We start from the raw sequence: 15,809 nt of genomic DNA on the forward strand, positions 1-15,809 counted from the left end.
CACTGCTGAGGGGAGCAGCTGGCGGGTCAGGAGAGGTCTGCCACGCCATGTGGTCACTCCAGGGCAGGCGGGGATCGAACTCATGCAGAAGTGGCTTTAGTCTCAGTGCTGTGCTTTAACCCTCTGCACCACCAGGGAGGGCCCACTAGCCCCATTTTTATAAAAGGTTATCATAAACGTGCACCAAACCTTTTCAGATGCTTTCTTTGCATCTATTGATATTATCATATGATTTTTATATTTCCTTCTATTAATGTTAAGGGGTTGCAGTGATATATTTTTCAATGTTGAACAATTCTTTCATCCTGGAGTAAACTCCATTGGTTGTGATATAGGATTCTTTTATTGTATTGCTGAATTCAGTTTGCTATGATATTATTGAGGCATTTTGCATTTGTGATTATCAGGGATATTGATCTGTAATTTCTTTTTTGTGATGCCATTATCTGCTTTTGGTATCAGAGTAATGTCCTCATCAAATACATTTGAAAGTCTTATTTCTTCCTCAATGTTTTTGAAAGAGTTTAAGAAGATAGGTATTAAATTATCTGTCTGAAAATTTGGTAGGATTCACTAGTGAAATTGTCTGTTTCTTGGGAGACTTTTGTTTATTGTTTCAATTTCGTTGCTTATAATTGGTCAGTTTCGGTTTTCTATTTCTTCCTCATTCAGTGTTTGAAGTTTGTATGCTTCTAAAACTTCGTGCATTTCATCCCAGCTATCTAAGTTATAGGCTAAATATATTCATAGCAGTCTCTTATAATCCCGTGTATTTCTGAGGTGTCTGCTCTTTTTCACTACTGATTCTATTTGTTAGATTTTCTCCTTTTTTTCTTTAGTGAGCTTATTTAAATGTTTATCTATTTTACCTTTTCAAAGATCCAGTTTTTGGTTTCATCTTTTGAATAATTTTTTATTTCTATTTTATCTATTTCTCCTCTGATTTTTATTATTTTTCTCCTTCTGGGAGATTTCACTTTCATTTCTTTGAATTTCCTTTTTTTTTTTTCCCTTCCTTAATCGTTCCTGGCTTCCTTAATTATGAGACCCATTTTTGCAGCTGCTGACTCAGCAAGATGGAGGAGGGCCCTGGAGGTGATGCTGAGAATGTGCTGGGGGTGTGGTAACACTGGCTTGTGTTCATAGCACCTTCCATATCTCTTCTCTCTGGGGTTCGGGATCTCAGAATCTGCAGATTGCACACTGTCGGTATCACAAGGTTAGTACAGGTTGCAAGGGGAAGAGGAGAGGAGGAATGCAGCCCATAGCACAGTTTCTAATCCTTTTATTGGTGATCTGACCTGCATGGAGCATGTCTGCTCCTCTGGACATATTTGCCCTGGATAAAGAAGTGTGCCTCTACATCATTTAGCTCTTCTTTCTCCAGGACTTCTGGGTGAACTGGCAGCCCTTTGGCGTATCACCCATCCTGGACAACACCCTGCAGCTGTTTTCTTCCACCAACCTCCTATTCAATGAGGCATCACTCTCTGCTTCTCATGACTGTTAGTTTCTGATGTCCATGGTGTATTCTAGTTTTTGCCCCAAGCCATTGAAATCTCTGAGTGTAATGGCCCTCTAGTTAACTGCTAGAAGGTCTCAGGAGTGCAGCAAGGAAATTTCTATCACCATCTTGGTGGGAAGTCTTTTAATCTTCTGTTTTAATAGTAGAAGCAGGTGATAGGGGATTGCAGGATAATCTTACATCAGAGGTGTGGGGAAATTTGGGGAAACTTTCAGGAGATATTTTTCCTGTATGCTGGCACTTCGCAAGAGACTTAAGGGCATTTCAAAGGGCAGAATCAGAGCACTTTCTGAGATGGATACTATGCAAAAATGATTGCTATATTTTTATTTGTGTTTTAGAAAGGTGGCCAAGTCCAGCAGATTTTATTAAAGAATGGGTGTATGTGTGTTTTCCCTTGAAGAACATTTATGTGCTTTACAAGTGCTAAAGATGGATGTATTGGTATAGAAATTCTTTCTGGTTTTTTTCTTTTTTCACTTGGTTGTTGTTTTCATAGTAAAACTATGTTTTTTTCTCTAGCAAATTGTGAGTCCCTTTGGTGATGGGTTAATTTTTTTTTTCTTTTTCTTCTTTCTACTGTGTTCCCTCTGTGGTAATCTGTCTAGGAAAGCTAAACACTGTGCTATTTTGATGAATGACTCTCGAATGTCTCTATCTTTTCCATTCTCATGTTAAGTTCATTAGCATTTTCATTTGAACTCTGTTTCTGAGCCTGAGGTTTGAAACTTTTTTGTTTTAAGACTACTTGTGACAACTTGACATCTACACATTGACAAAGTGACAACCACTTTCAACTTCTTTTTAAAAGATGCAGTTCATGTAAAATATCTTTTAAATGGTTTTGGACATTCAGGAAACTATATTTTGGCTCAGCCTCTGTAAGTTAAGTATTTAATGCTTACATATTCCTATATGTAATCATTGCTTACTGAATTTGCCTGATGAATAGATTATTTTGTTATGTATTTGCCAAAGAGCCCCATTTATAGCCACTGTCACCTCAAGTACTTGTTCTATTCTTCTAGTCTTTCTGCCCATGGAATATCTGCTCATAATCAGATCAGTAAGGAAACCTTAATTTGCAGATCAGTTTTTACTTAGCAGTATAGAAAAATGGGAATTTTCTCTTTATCTTGTACAGTTTATATTATGTGTTTCTGGCAGTAAGATTTGAGTGTTGAATAGTTTAATATCAGCATTAGCTATGATTTCAATTGTATATTACCTTGGAATTTGGTCAGGTCAGACCCAATTATAGTAGTGTAAGCAAATTGATTTTTTGCTGACACAAAAAATAGTACAGAAGTAGGCATGTTATGCAGGTGTATGGTATCTCCATTAAATCATCATAGACCAGGCTGCTAATTTCTTTCGACTGCACTATCATTGGAAATGATCTTCATCTACAAGGTCACAAAGTGGCTACTATAGCTCTAGCCATCAACAAACAGTTCCAGGCAAAATGAAACTGAAGAACAAGGAACAGATGGTCAAAAGCATCTGGGAATCACACTCAATGTAATATGTTGACATCTCTTTGACCACTCATATATGTGCATGAGTCTGGGAAAATATAGATTCTTTAACCAAGGATGAAGGACAAAGTATAGTCTCATAGTCTCATATTCTCAGCTTCATCACATTATCTCATTACTCTTGCCTGTGTCTTAAATTTTAGTCTGTGTGTAATATTCCAGTATTCTCACAGTAAAAAGTCAATGTATGTCATAGTTGAGAGTAAGCCCTCTTGAGTCAGATTTTCTGTTTCAGTCTCTGCATTGATCTCTCTTGCCTCTGCTTTCTTTTCTATATAAATGGGGACAATAGTACCTACACTATAGTGTGTTTATACATATATATTTTGCTTAATCTTCGCTTGTGTGTGTGTATAGAAAGAACATGCATATGCTTGGAATAGTGCCTGACAAATATTAAGTACTATGTAAATGTTTGCCCATTGTCATTATAAGTTAAATTCAGCCCCCTCTGTTCTGAGTTGTATACTGGATACATTAGACACATTTTCTTGAGGCACCTTTGACAGGTTAGTCCCCATTTTTTAACTATTGGGACAGAGTTGAGGAAGACTTGCCCAAGGTTGCAGAGTTGGTTTGTTGAAGAGTCACCACTCACTGGCAGGACATTTTTCCTTCCAAGTCTTGAACTGTGACACATGGCTAATAAGAACTTGGAATGTCATTCTGAACTGGGATTGTGTAAGAGCAAAGATAAAGCAGATGTTTGAAGACTTAGTATGAAAAAGTATTGCTAAAAAAACTTTATACTGATTATAGAAAAAATGAGATTTTTTTAAATTTTATTTTTATTTATGCACACAAAGTTGCATAGTATAGGCCAAAGTTGCAGGGGGTGAGAGGATTCACCAAAAGCAGAGTGGGGAGCAGAACAGGCAGATCTGCTGAAATCCACTGCTGAGGGGAGCAGCAGGTGAGACAGGAGAGGTCTGCTGTGCCACGTGGGTCAGCTCCCTCACTGGGGATCGAACTCATGTTGCAGTGGATGATGATAGCTAGATAGCACTGAGATTTTCGCCCCAGCACCACCAGGGAGGCACAAAATGAGATGCTTTGAGTGAAATAAAAGACATAAAATTCCATTTTCTTTTACTTTTTTAAATGTGTCTTAAGTTTTGTTTTTTTTTTAATGTATGTGTGGCCCACATTGCATTCTCATTGGACAGTGCTACTCTAGAATAAACTGCCTCTCTATTCAATTATTTTTATGTGTGTATGTTCCAAGAAATGTCCGAAACCACTGTAAAGACAAAAACAAAATGATTTCAGGGAGTGATGTGGTCACCTCTGCCCCAGCCTGCATTTCATGGCTATGAAGTTACCCAGGATTCTTTGGAAGCAGAACCTTTTAAACCCCAGCCAAACAGCCCAGGGAAAGACACCCGTCTTCAGATACACTAATGGCGTAATTACAAGGGAGAAGGCAGCAGAATAGAGAGCTTAATTGCCCTCTTTGAATAATTGTTCAGCAAGCCTTTCGTGGAGGAGGCCATTTGGACTGAGCCCTTCACCTGCCTGAAAATGTGTGCACTTTCTCTGCACACTCCCTACCCCCTGGCCTTCAAGGCTTTTCCCTCCCTGCCTGCCTCCTCCTCCCTGTGGATAAATCAAGGCAGCCACAAGCTCTGCTTCAGAGATCTGAGCGAGCTGCGGGGCGTCACCCTCCTGCCGCCACGGCTGCCACTCTTCCTTTGTCCACTGCTCAGTGACCTCGGCTTCATGTCAGGGCCTCACACCCCAACAATGGCAGAGGGTTGAAATGGGTTTCTTGACCCCCTTGTCCTGCTGGGGAGTTTTATTTTGTTTTAAACATCATGGCCATCTTACTGCTCTAGGCTCGGGAATCTGAAACCCTTAGTAACAAAAAAAGCAATAAAGTTTAGGACTCTCTGAAATGTGTGCATTCCGGTTTAGTCTCATCCTGTGTGCTTTGGGTGGAGTGAGTTTATAGGAATCAGGAAACTAGCTTCCCCCCCATTTCATTAAGAGTAGGTTTTCCAACTCGTGGGGAGCAGTAAAGCATTATAGTGTAACGGGCTGGCAACATTTTTAGACCTTGTTAATGGAGATTTACTGTGCAATGCAGTAACTCATTGTTGGTCTGTCTGTAGCCTACAACGTCTGCCCAATTCCACTCTTTTTCCCAAGTCGATTAATTGAGCCCTTCAAAGCTGGCCATTGGAGTCACCTGACGGCCTGGACCCAACCATTCAGTGGCCAGTTGTACTGCAGCAAGTTGTAAAGGAAGAGAGAAGCTGAGGTCAATAAGTATGAGACTAACATCCCTTGAGTTTCTATTCATATAGATGATGAAATTGCAGCATCTCAAACCAGCACATGCTAAAAATTAAAGGGTGGTATATTTAAAAGGACAGCAGGTCCTACAATGTCTCAAACACCGAGCTCTCCCTCACTGTTCCCCTTATTAAATACAGCACTGCAAGTTTGGATTTTGTGTTCCCAAAGAGATGGAGGTCCCCATGACTGATGGATCCTGGGGAAGTTGGAGCCCCTTTGGAACATGCTCAAGGACGTGTGGAGGTGGCATCAAAACAGCTATTCGAGAGTGCAACAGACCAGAGTAAGTCCTAGAACTCATGGCTATTATCTGTGGAATAGCAGGAATGGAACACTCCTTTTGGGAATCATGGAGGCAGATGGAGAATTCTTTCCAAGTTAGCACATGGACAAGTTAGCAGCCTCAATTGCTCAATTGTAGTGACTTTTGGGGCTGTCAGATCAGTGGTGCTTAGACTTTGTCCCTCGGTACTTCTCTATCTTATTTTTCTGCCATGAGAAGTTTTGTCTAACAAACACTTGATGTTTTTGTGTTGTTAGTCTGTCTCCTTACTCTGATAGATGTATCTCACTGCTCCCCAGACCTTGAAAAAGCATACTAATCAGTTGAACAGATTTTTCACAAAAAAGCAAAGATATTAGACATTTCCACCCAGTGTGCGGATAAATGTATTCTTCCTAGTTAGCTACTGAAATGCTGAAAATAGTTCACAGACTTCCCTACCCCAAAGCTGCATGAGAAGATTCCAAGAAGCCTGGATCCCCAGATCAGGTATTTTTTTTTTAATTAATCTAGTTGTTTTTCATGAGACACTTAAGGACCTTACCCCATAACCTGAGAGTTTGTAGATTTGCAATGTCCTATTTTCCACGATAAGTCTCATCACCTGGCCATGGCTATTTCTGCTGGCCTGCTTGTATTAGAACTGACATAATCAAATGAAGTCGATGAGTTGTTTCTTTTTCCCCAAGCACCTAGCACAATAGATATGTTGTAGGGAGGCTATTTATACATAGGCAAAATTTTTGCTATATCATTGTGAAAAATGTCATCCAATGTTGTATGGCGCTAAGATGAATAACATCTAAAGGAGCAGAAAATAATACATGATGTTATCACCACAGAACCTGTTTAGAATGGAGTGGCCAAGAAATCTTCACAGAATAGGGATGGGTTTTAGGTATAAACCAACGATCATTTTTGGGAGCATCTGCTTTGGGATTGTGTAAGATGATTTCACCCAGCAGGATTCTTTTTTTTTTTTTTTTTGACTGCCTAGCCTTCATTAAGGAGAGGATAGCAGCCTCAATTGCTCAATTGTAGTGAGAAGCCAGCAGGTGAAATAGCCAGGGAGGCTAATGCGGTGCAATAGAGTTGTATTGCAGATCAGTGGAGGACAAGTGCAAGGTGTTACAGCTAACTCTTCCCAGGTCACGAAAGGGCCTACTGTTCCCATTGCTTCCACATGCTTTATAACATGTTTATGAACTATGTGAACAGAGAGGATATAACTGATTGTTGCAAACATATTGCAAGTTCCAGTGTAAATAAATACTTTGCAGTATACACCATCAGAGATGATCAATTTAATTTGTTTTTGCTCACAGTCCAATGTTTATTTCAAGTCCACATATTGAAATTGAAGACAAGTAAATTGCTATATGGGAGAGACTCTGCTCTATAAAACTAACACTATCTATGACTGTTAACTAAGAGATTTCCTACAGAGTCTGTATTTTGTATCAGGATTTTTTAATAATAGTATATTATTAAATATACTATTTATATGTTTTCAAACAAGTCTAACATTAAACTATATGATATAAAAGAATTCTGTTAATCTTATTCTTCCCTTCTGCCTACTCCACACAAGAAATAGTCAATGAAAAGCAATTCAATGTGTATCGTTTCAGACTTTTGATGAGATTATAAGGGTAGATTATATTATATGAAATAGGGATCATAATGTAGGTCGTGTTTCAAAACTTGCTTCTTAAAATCAATCCTCTATCTTAGCTGTTTGTATTATTAAAACTTTAAAGTATTTTATGCTAATACCAAATAGAATATTTTTTAATTAAAAATCACTTTTTGGTTACACTGACTCAAATTGTTATTCTTCCAGTAAGTTCTTATTGTGAAGATATGGATGTCGCAAAGAATAGGCATTTTTCAAATTGGACTCAAGAATATTCCTTTCAGAAAAGTGTTTGACTTTTCTTTCGAGTCTTAGAGCAGTTCTAGAAGTGATGCGAAAAGTGGAGAGAGATAAATCACTCCATAATTGGAATGGGCCAGACAAAGAAAATCACCCAGTGTAAAGAGCTCAGCGGGAAGGGACCTGGGGCTTCAAAGTGAAGTAGAGATCCTCACATTCAAAAGTTAAGAGCCACTCATTAAAGACCTCAATTAGCAGTCCTTGTCTTCTGTTTGCCATGGAAGGTTTTAAAATAACACATCCACCTAGCTGAGTACAGCACTGACATCACTTCATTAAAACTCCTCTGAATTACTTGCACTCTGGATGTCCCCGTGAACAGAGGAAGAGCCTGCCTCTGAAACTGAGGTGACCAGAGAAAGGACTCAAACCAGGGACATCACATTGAAATCTCAGCCCGAAAGCTTATTCAGAGAAAATTCGCAGAGCAGACGGTTCAATATATAGAATGCAGAAGTGGTTGCTGCCATGATTTTCAGGGAGCTTTCAGGAAATAGCCCCCCTGTCATTGACAGCATGCCTTCTCTGTTTGAGATCCATGTAAAATATGCATATGATGTATACATTCATTTTTACAACAAGGGTATGTCTTCATGGAGAACACTGGATTATTTTTTTTATCTTTTCAAAGTGGCTCATGGGATTCAAGAATGCACTTATTTAGCATCCAGATACTCTATACTATATTTTTAGGCATTTTTTTCTCTTGATAGCATCAAAGCTTAAAAAGAGATGTAGCGCTGCCTTGCACATGGGAATATGCTGTACAGGGTGAGCAAGCTGTAAAAGCCATGTGATTTCTTTCTAGCATAAGAGTATAGAATGCTGAAATGTTGCCCTCATGAGGATGGGGCTGTAATATTCTGTCTTTAAATGCTTTATTATTTTTGTAAACCCATTTAAAGAATGTCACCTCCCTTCCCTCCCGCCCCCCAACCCTGCCTCCTATCCCAGAAATGCTGAGCATAAATTCTGGCTTGCAAGGACAGGACAGTCTTAGTTTGCATCCGTTGTCTAGGAGAACTTAATAATAGTCCCCTTTTCATTCTCAAAATGTCCTGGTTGGACAGTTAGTTACATGGTCACACAATCATAAGTGTAAAATTTAAAATCAGAACATCAAAGTACCAAAATAAGATGAAGCGTAGGACCTAGAAGATACATTTTCAGCTCCTTGTCACTTGTCATTTCTGTACTGTGTATTTGGTTTTCTGAAACAAAATGGTCTAGAAAATTGTTTCAGTCCAACAAAATAAAAAGTCCTAACAGTTCTTTAGGAAAGTCAGACTATTTCCATCTTCCAGTGTTTCTATTTGGCTTTTAAATTAGGATATAGGTGAATTGAAAAACAAAACAAAAAAATGTATAGGTTTAAGAAAAAGAGATTTGTGAACTAGGTGTTCATCTATGAAATTTTTACCATAGTTACTACATATGAAATCTTACATAAAAGAAATGGACATATGTCTGTTTCATCTAAAAAAAAATGAATCTGACGTTTGGCTGTGAAAAATTGCAGCAAGTTTTTTGAGGTACTTGGATGGACTTATTTCTAGGTTACTTTGGAAGAGCTTTGAATTTATGAATGAAGATACCTAGTTCCACAGCACCCCATTTGGAAAGATTACCCAGTGGATAGTACTACTGAGAAACCTTTGCTTTTTTTTAAATAAAATCTTGTAGCCAAGGCTTATAATGCATGGTGGCCTGGTCATTTGCTCCTTAGATACTGCCTGACACCGGAAGTTCTAACAATATAGTGTTCCAAAACTTGCAGTAAGGTTAAGCTTGATTGTGCAGCATGTATAAAAAGCAAACTTGTCAATATATTTTTGTATTTCTACTTTAATCTCATGAGCATTTTTTATAACTGTAAATATGACCATCTTTCAAAATGTAATTCTGTTAAAAAATAATAAAGTGGTTTACATAGTTGAAAAAATACTGCTCACCCATCTAATTTTTGAATAGCCTTTTACCATCCTCTGCAGTGGATCATTCGACCCCTTCTTAAAACCCGCCTTATGTAGGAAACACTGTTCTCTGCAGTTGTCACAAATGTTTGTCATAGATGTTTCTTCTATGTGCCAACCCTAAACCTGCATGTCCTAGTTCTTGTCAGCCAACACAGAAATTGAAATTTCATTTCAAATCCATTTGCAGGCCAAAGTTGAGGGTAGACTGTTCCCTGAAGGTAGAATGTACCTGCTGAGCTTTGCAGCAATTCCCTCCTACTTTGCCCACGTGGCACTTAAAATTTCCTTTTCAATTATAGATGTGGTTGCATAGTATGTGCTTGAAAGACTACTTAGCTGTGCCAAATATAACTACTTTCCTCGTAATTAATGTAGCCATTTCCTTAACTCCTGTACACTCTTGTTTGACATACAGTATTTTTAAAGGATGAAAATATGGTTATTTTTTAAAGCTGCATTTCTTACCATTTTTAGTATTTGCCTACATGGAAAAAATACTCACTAGCTCAGTAGCTGTAAAGTTGATTTTTTTTTCCCATGCTGAAAGATAAACTCATATAGCAAACCAGGAGAGATTACATTGTCTAGGATATAAGAAAAGCTGTGTATTTCAAAAGAGCAAGTTTATGTTTATTAATAAAATATAACAAGCTTTTACATAAAAGCCAAATACAGTCAGAGAATGACTTTTGATATGGAAGAGGCGATCTCAGGAGAGACAGACAGCTTGGTAGAAAATTCAGATCAAGAGCTTTGGTTCCAGACCTTGGATTGGATTGCCACCCCTCACTGGCATGCCACTTTACCAGGTTACTTGACATCTCTGAACCCAGTTCAATGAAAGATGCCAACACTTTCCTCACAGGGGAGCTGCCATGACAGTAGAAAGTGGCATGAGACTTCTACACAGAATAGCTCAGGAATTAGCAAACTGGCCCCATGAAGGGATAGATAGTAGATATTTTAGGTTTTGCAGATGATGTTATCCCTGTTGCTGCTGCTCAACTTTGATAGAGTAAAAAATGCAGATAATATGTGCAGAATGCTTGTGTTTCCGTTCCAATAAAACTTTACTTAAGGACACTGACATTTAAATTTCATATAATTCTTAGGTGTCTCAAAATACTCTTTTTCTTACTTAAATTTATTTTTAAAATGTAAAAAACATTCTCAGCTTATCGGCCATGTAAAATTAGGCAGTAGGCTAGATTTGGTTCATGAGCTGTAGATTTCAGACCTTGTAGTAGTTAAATATTCATTGTGTGATAGTCTTATTCCAGTGCTTGGAATGCATTAGGCCAGTTCAGCCTCACTGACCCTTAGGAAGTTGATGTTATCATTATCTCACTTTTATTGATGGGGATACTGAGGCTTGCAGCAATGATGCACTTGCCTAAGATTGCACTGTTTTAAAAGGCTGGACTGTGATTCAGAGCTTCTGTTTCCAGAGTCGATGTGTATAACCTTCAGCAGTAGTGCCTCCATAGAGTCTTCTATGTGCTGCTTTTTAAGAAATCTCATTTATAAAAAAATCAGAAAATGCTATTTGCTCTTTGGCAGTGGTCAAAGCAAGCGAAGTGTGACCATGCCCATCTGAAGGGGAACACCCTACAAACATTCACTACTTACAGCCCAAGGAACTTCTGTGCTTAGTCAGTTTCAGGAGTTATTAACATCGATAGTATAAAAGAAAAAGTTACTTTAAAATATTTACTTTTAAAGAGAAAGAAGTGAGTTATTTTTATTCCTAAATAAATGATCTAACCATATAGTTAGTTGGGACACTTGAAAACACTCCATAAAAATCACTTAAAGTTGAGGAAAAATTAAGGTCTTTCTTGTACATTTCCAACAAGTTTCACCTGAGCTTGTGTATGGACTGATCTACTAGTCAAGTCTGCTCTGTGATATTTTACCCATGAGACTACAGCACCTTGGTACTGATATGTTTGGTATCCAGGAAGCCAAGGGTGTATCTCTAAATGGAACCCAAAAATAAAAAGGAGACATTCTGGACCATGGCTTCTGGGTAATAGAGCAGAAAAAAACATGGTGAAAGAAGAACCTGTGAGGTTTGAAATTCTAGCCTTAGTAGCTGGGTGACCTTGAGCAAAGTACTTATCTTCTGTGCACCTCTTGTTTGGAAAAGAACTGGGTGAACTTTGGCTTATTCACTGTGCAGATAGGGAGCATATAGACTTAATTGTGTTTGGTGGAAGCATCATCAGATATAGAAACTGCTAGATTAGGTGCCCTTTTGCATCCCTAGATATTATCTTCTTCGTGATAAATTACATTAAGTATCAGACTCCTTGCTAAACCAGACTTTAGGCTCACAATTTCTTCTCTTTATTTTTACCCAAGTATTTGAAGCTCAGAGAGACCCGGTAGCTTACACGAAGTTGCCCAGCTTGTCATGGCAAAGCTAGTGCTCCGGCTTGTGCTCCCACTACAAGCCTTTGGCCTAGGGAGCACTGGTAAAACAATCTCAGGTGCCTGTCCTGAGAATTGGCTCCCTGCAGGAGCACTGGGTCCTTCCTCACTCTGGAAACCACATCATAGCTCAGATGTGATACGCAAACAAACTGCTGGATCGAGTCAGATAAAATATCATAGCTAGCATTTTTAGGCATCGGCTGTGTGCACTCATTTTAGGGGAGGGAAAATTGAAGCTAAGTGAGGCTAAGGATTTTGCTTAGATTCACACAGTGAGGATGGTCCAGAATTGGAATCCTGCACCACGTCCACAGCCTGACTGGCTCCACTGAACTGCCTCTCATTCAGTGTTTTATGAGCTTGGGTGTATGTTGCATTCCTCCAAACCCTAGTTTAACAAAACAAAACAAAAAAACACTTCTTATGGTCCAAATTATTCTAAAGAAGAAATGGGGAAAACTTGAGTTTCAGAGAGTAATTGTGAAATCCAAGCTGCTGGAGCGCAGGGTGGGTGAGCCCCACCGCCTCGCATTCTGTGATCTTCCCGTTTCCATTTCAGTGATGAATTTGGCAAGCTGTTGACTGCCAGGAGATGTTGTCTGATTTACTCTCTGGGTCACATCTGGAAAATACATGTGTGGGTTGCATGCCGAGATTAAATTTGCACTGTGATGCTTTTGCAACGCGTATTCCATACACTTGTCACACCAACGTTAATGGAAACAGTACACTCTCTCCTGCTTCTCCCATTTAGAACATGGGTGTGTTCTCTTTATGGCGTCTTATTTATAAAACAAAGCAAACAGAAACAAAGATTGTCAAGAGAGAGGGTGAGAAGGGAGAGAATGGAAGAAAGGGGAATGGAACAAGTTTAGGAAGGTTTCCATGAAGCTGTTCCAGTAGGGATGCGGGCCCGGAACACAGCAATGACTCATCTATAACCTCTTATCTGCTACATTTTTAAAACTGAAGGACTTTGATGAACATTCAAGAAGAAAGAGGCCGATAAATGGCCTCATAGATTCCAGGCTTTGCATTTCACACTTTAAGTTATGTAGTTTGACATTTCTCTTCAAAACAACTTTACCAGATAGCAATTTTCCCTTTGCAGATGGTGAGACAGAGGCTGCTGCAGGCTTAGGAACTTGCCGGAGGTTCTACCCTTAGTGGTATTAAAAGCAGAATTCAAACCCACTTCCAATTGACTGTCCTAGAAGGCAAACAGACAAAGACGTTGTACTACAGCTTGTGTGTTCTTTACCTTTTGCCTTTCACAGGCCAAAAAATGGTGGAAAATACTGTGTGGGACGTAGAATGAAATTTAAGTCCTGCAACACGGAGCCCTGTCTCAAACAGAAACGGGACTTCCGAGAGGAACAGTGCGCTCACTTTGACGGCAAACATTTTAACATCAACGGGCTGCTTCCCACCGTGCGCTGGGTCCCCAAGTACAGCGGAAGTAAGTACCTGGGGGAGGAGCCTGCGGTGGGTGTGGCGTCCAGGCACGAAAGTCACCTTGCACCATGTTTCTTCTCTAGTTCTGATGAAGGACCGATGCAAATTGTTCTGCAGGGTGGCAGGAAACACGGCCTACTATCAGCTCCGGGACAGAGTGGTAGATGGGACACCATGTGGCCAAGACACAAGTGATATCTGTGTTCAAGGCCTCTGCCGGGTAAGTCTCATGTGACAGTTTCTCCACCATGCTGTCTCACCGCCAAGCTGTAGTTTGACACAATAGCAGGGGAGCAGTGGGTAATGTCCATGCACCAGCTCCAGGGCAGGGTTCACAAAGTATGGTGCCCAGAGCAGAAGCCTTGATTCCGATGCAAGTCAGAGTTTGACCATCTTGGTGGGGATAAGCCTGGGGGAAGAGGTGATCTGCACAAACCCTTCCCTGGAAAAATTACTTTAATAATCACACACACTCTCCTTTACTGCAACCTCTGAGCTTAAACCCAAATGTCTCCTGACAGCAGGGTTGGGGGACTAAATAGCTCTGCTGCAAAAAGATGTCATGAGAAAGAACTGCCTCATTCAGATTTCTTGGTGATTGTAAGCATGATAGCTTCTACCTGAGACATGCCTTCACTCACTGAGGAAGGGAAATTGAGAAAACTCTGACAAACAGTAAAGCATCAGAATGGTGATTTCGCAAAGACTTGATACCATTTCACCAGTCAGAAATCATTCCTTATCCAGACTGACGTGGAGATGATTTGTTTGTGTCTCACCCATGGTCCAAGGCTAACTGGAGGTCTTAATCACTAGCATGTGACGGAAAGCCCTAACATCTTCACCTGTTTCCCAACCCAGAGTTACTTGGACTTTTTCTTGAAGGTCCATTTTGTGGTAACACATTGAGTGTCTCCTTAAAGACTAGCTCATACAAAGGTATAAAATGGACAAGCAGATGGACTCTATCCTCTTGGCCTCCTAGTTACTACTGGTCTCCTTCTACCTCAGTCTACACTCAGTATAGTGTGGATATGTGAGGAAATTTGGGAGGCAGCCTAAGGCCTCAAACTGACAACCCGCCATTATGCTTTGCCCTCCATTCAGAGTAAATATCTAAACATAGGGATGCTACATGAAATCAAATTTTCCACCTTCTCTTGAAAAATCCAGGAAATGTCACTATTGGGCTCCTACTTCTCCACGGCAACAATAGTCCTGAATGGACAGTGGCCTTTCCCTAGATGGGACATGAGTTCTTTGATTGGCTACATTTCTTACTGCCTGTTTTTTTTAACTCCTGAGCAATTTTTTCTCATTCCTCTTGTTCATACACTTCTGAAACTTGAATCTACATATAAAAGACCTAGAGATCTTATAAAATGCCAAAGTATCTACTCTGATTCAGTAGGTATGGATGGGGCCAGATAGTCTCTGTTCCTCACAGTGTTGAAGATGCCTGCAACTGACCCAAGGACCCCATTTTGAGTTCTCAACTCTTGCAAATTTGATGAGACTTAACTTTTTTTGTCATTTTGAGTACACAGCATTTAAAGAAACTTGCCATTGTATAATCTCTGTAATATTTACCACTTATTTCAAATGTTTTCTTTTTAAAAGCAAGCTGGATGTGATCATGTTCTAAACTCAAAAGCCCGGAGAGATAAATGTGGAGTTTGTGGTGGCGATAATTCTTCATGCAAAACAATTGCAGGAACATTTAATACAGTACATTATGGTAAGAATCTGTTCCTAAGAACCATGAGAGGGAAAATTGTGAAAGTTTTAAAATGTTAATTGCATGTAATATGTAAAACCGTAGATGTTAAACATAAAATCAATCTTGATAAGTTACTTTACCCATCCGTTTATAAGCGCCTAACAGTAAGAATTATATTATTTTTCTTTGTTGCCCATTATTTATTCTATGAGTACAGAAAATGAACCATTCTATGAAAAAAAAAACTGAATTTCTGCTGAATTCTTTTCAGGTTACAATATTGTGGCCCGAATTCCAGCTGGAGCTACCAGTATTGATGTGCGACAGCACAGCTTCTCAGGGAAATCAGAGGATGACAACTACTTAGGTGAGATGGGCTGCCACCCCCACATGCAGGCATCCTGGGTTATTTGGCAACTACTACTTTCCTTACCCTGCTGTAGTGGGAGTGCATTCAGATGTCATGTGTTTTCACAAAAGAAATTGATCTCGAAATCTATTATCTCCTCCTCATGCATACACCCTCAGAGTCATGATTTAAGAGTTGTGTAGTTATACCAGCCAATATCAAGGAATTAACTCTGGGTTTTAGATAGCAGAAACCAGCAAATCAGATTTTGAAAGTACTTGTCTTACAAGTTT

The 15,809-nt window shown here is 39.4% G+C and overlaps 1 protein-coding gene across 2 annotated transcripts in view; it reads left to right on the forward strand.

The window, feature by feature from the left end:
- The window catches only part of ADAMTS9 (ADAM metallopeptidase with thrombospondin type 1 motif, 9), a 162,660-nt gene that overhangs the window by 43,470 nt on the left and 103,381 nt on the right, over positions 1 to 15,809 (forward strand). For both annotated transcript variants that reach the window (XM_004676000.2, XM_004676001.2), the window contains 5 exons: positions 5,499 to 5,644; positions 13,270 to 13,451; positions 13,531 to 13,667; positions 15,068 to 15,185; positions 15,439 to 15,534. In XM_004676000.2, the coding sequence (XP_004676057.1) occupies positions 5,499 to 5,644; positions 13,270 to 13,451; positions 13,531 to 13,667; positions 15,068 to 15,185; positions 15,439 to 15,534 (679 nt within the window). The remainder of the gene's footprint in view (positions 1 to 5,498; positions 5,645 to 13,269; positions 13,452 to 13,530; positions 13,668 to 15,067; positions 15,186 to 15,438; positions 15,535 to 15,809) is intronic.

Source organism: Condylura cristata, unplaced genomic scaffold (genome assembly GCF_000260355.1).
Source record: "Condylura cristata isolate star-nosed mole 26May11 unplaced genomic scaffold, ConCri1.0 scaffold00004, whole genome shotgun sequence".
In the NCBI taxonomy this organism is placed as follows: Eukaryota; Metazoa; Chordata; class Mammalia; order Eulipotyphla; family Talpidae; genus Condylura; species Condylura cristata.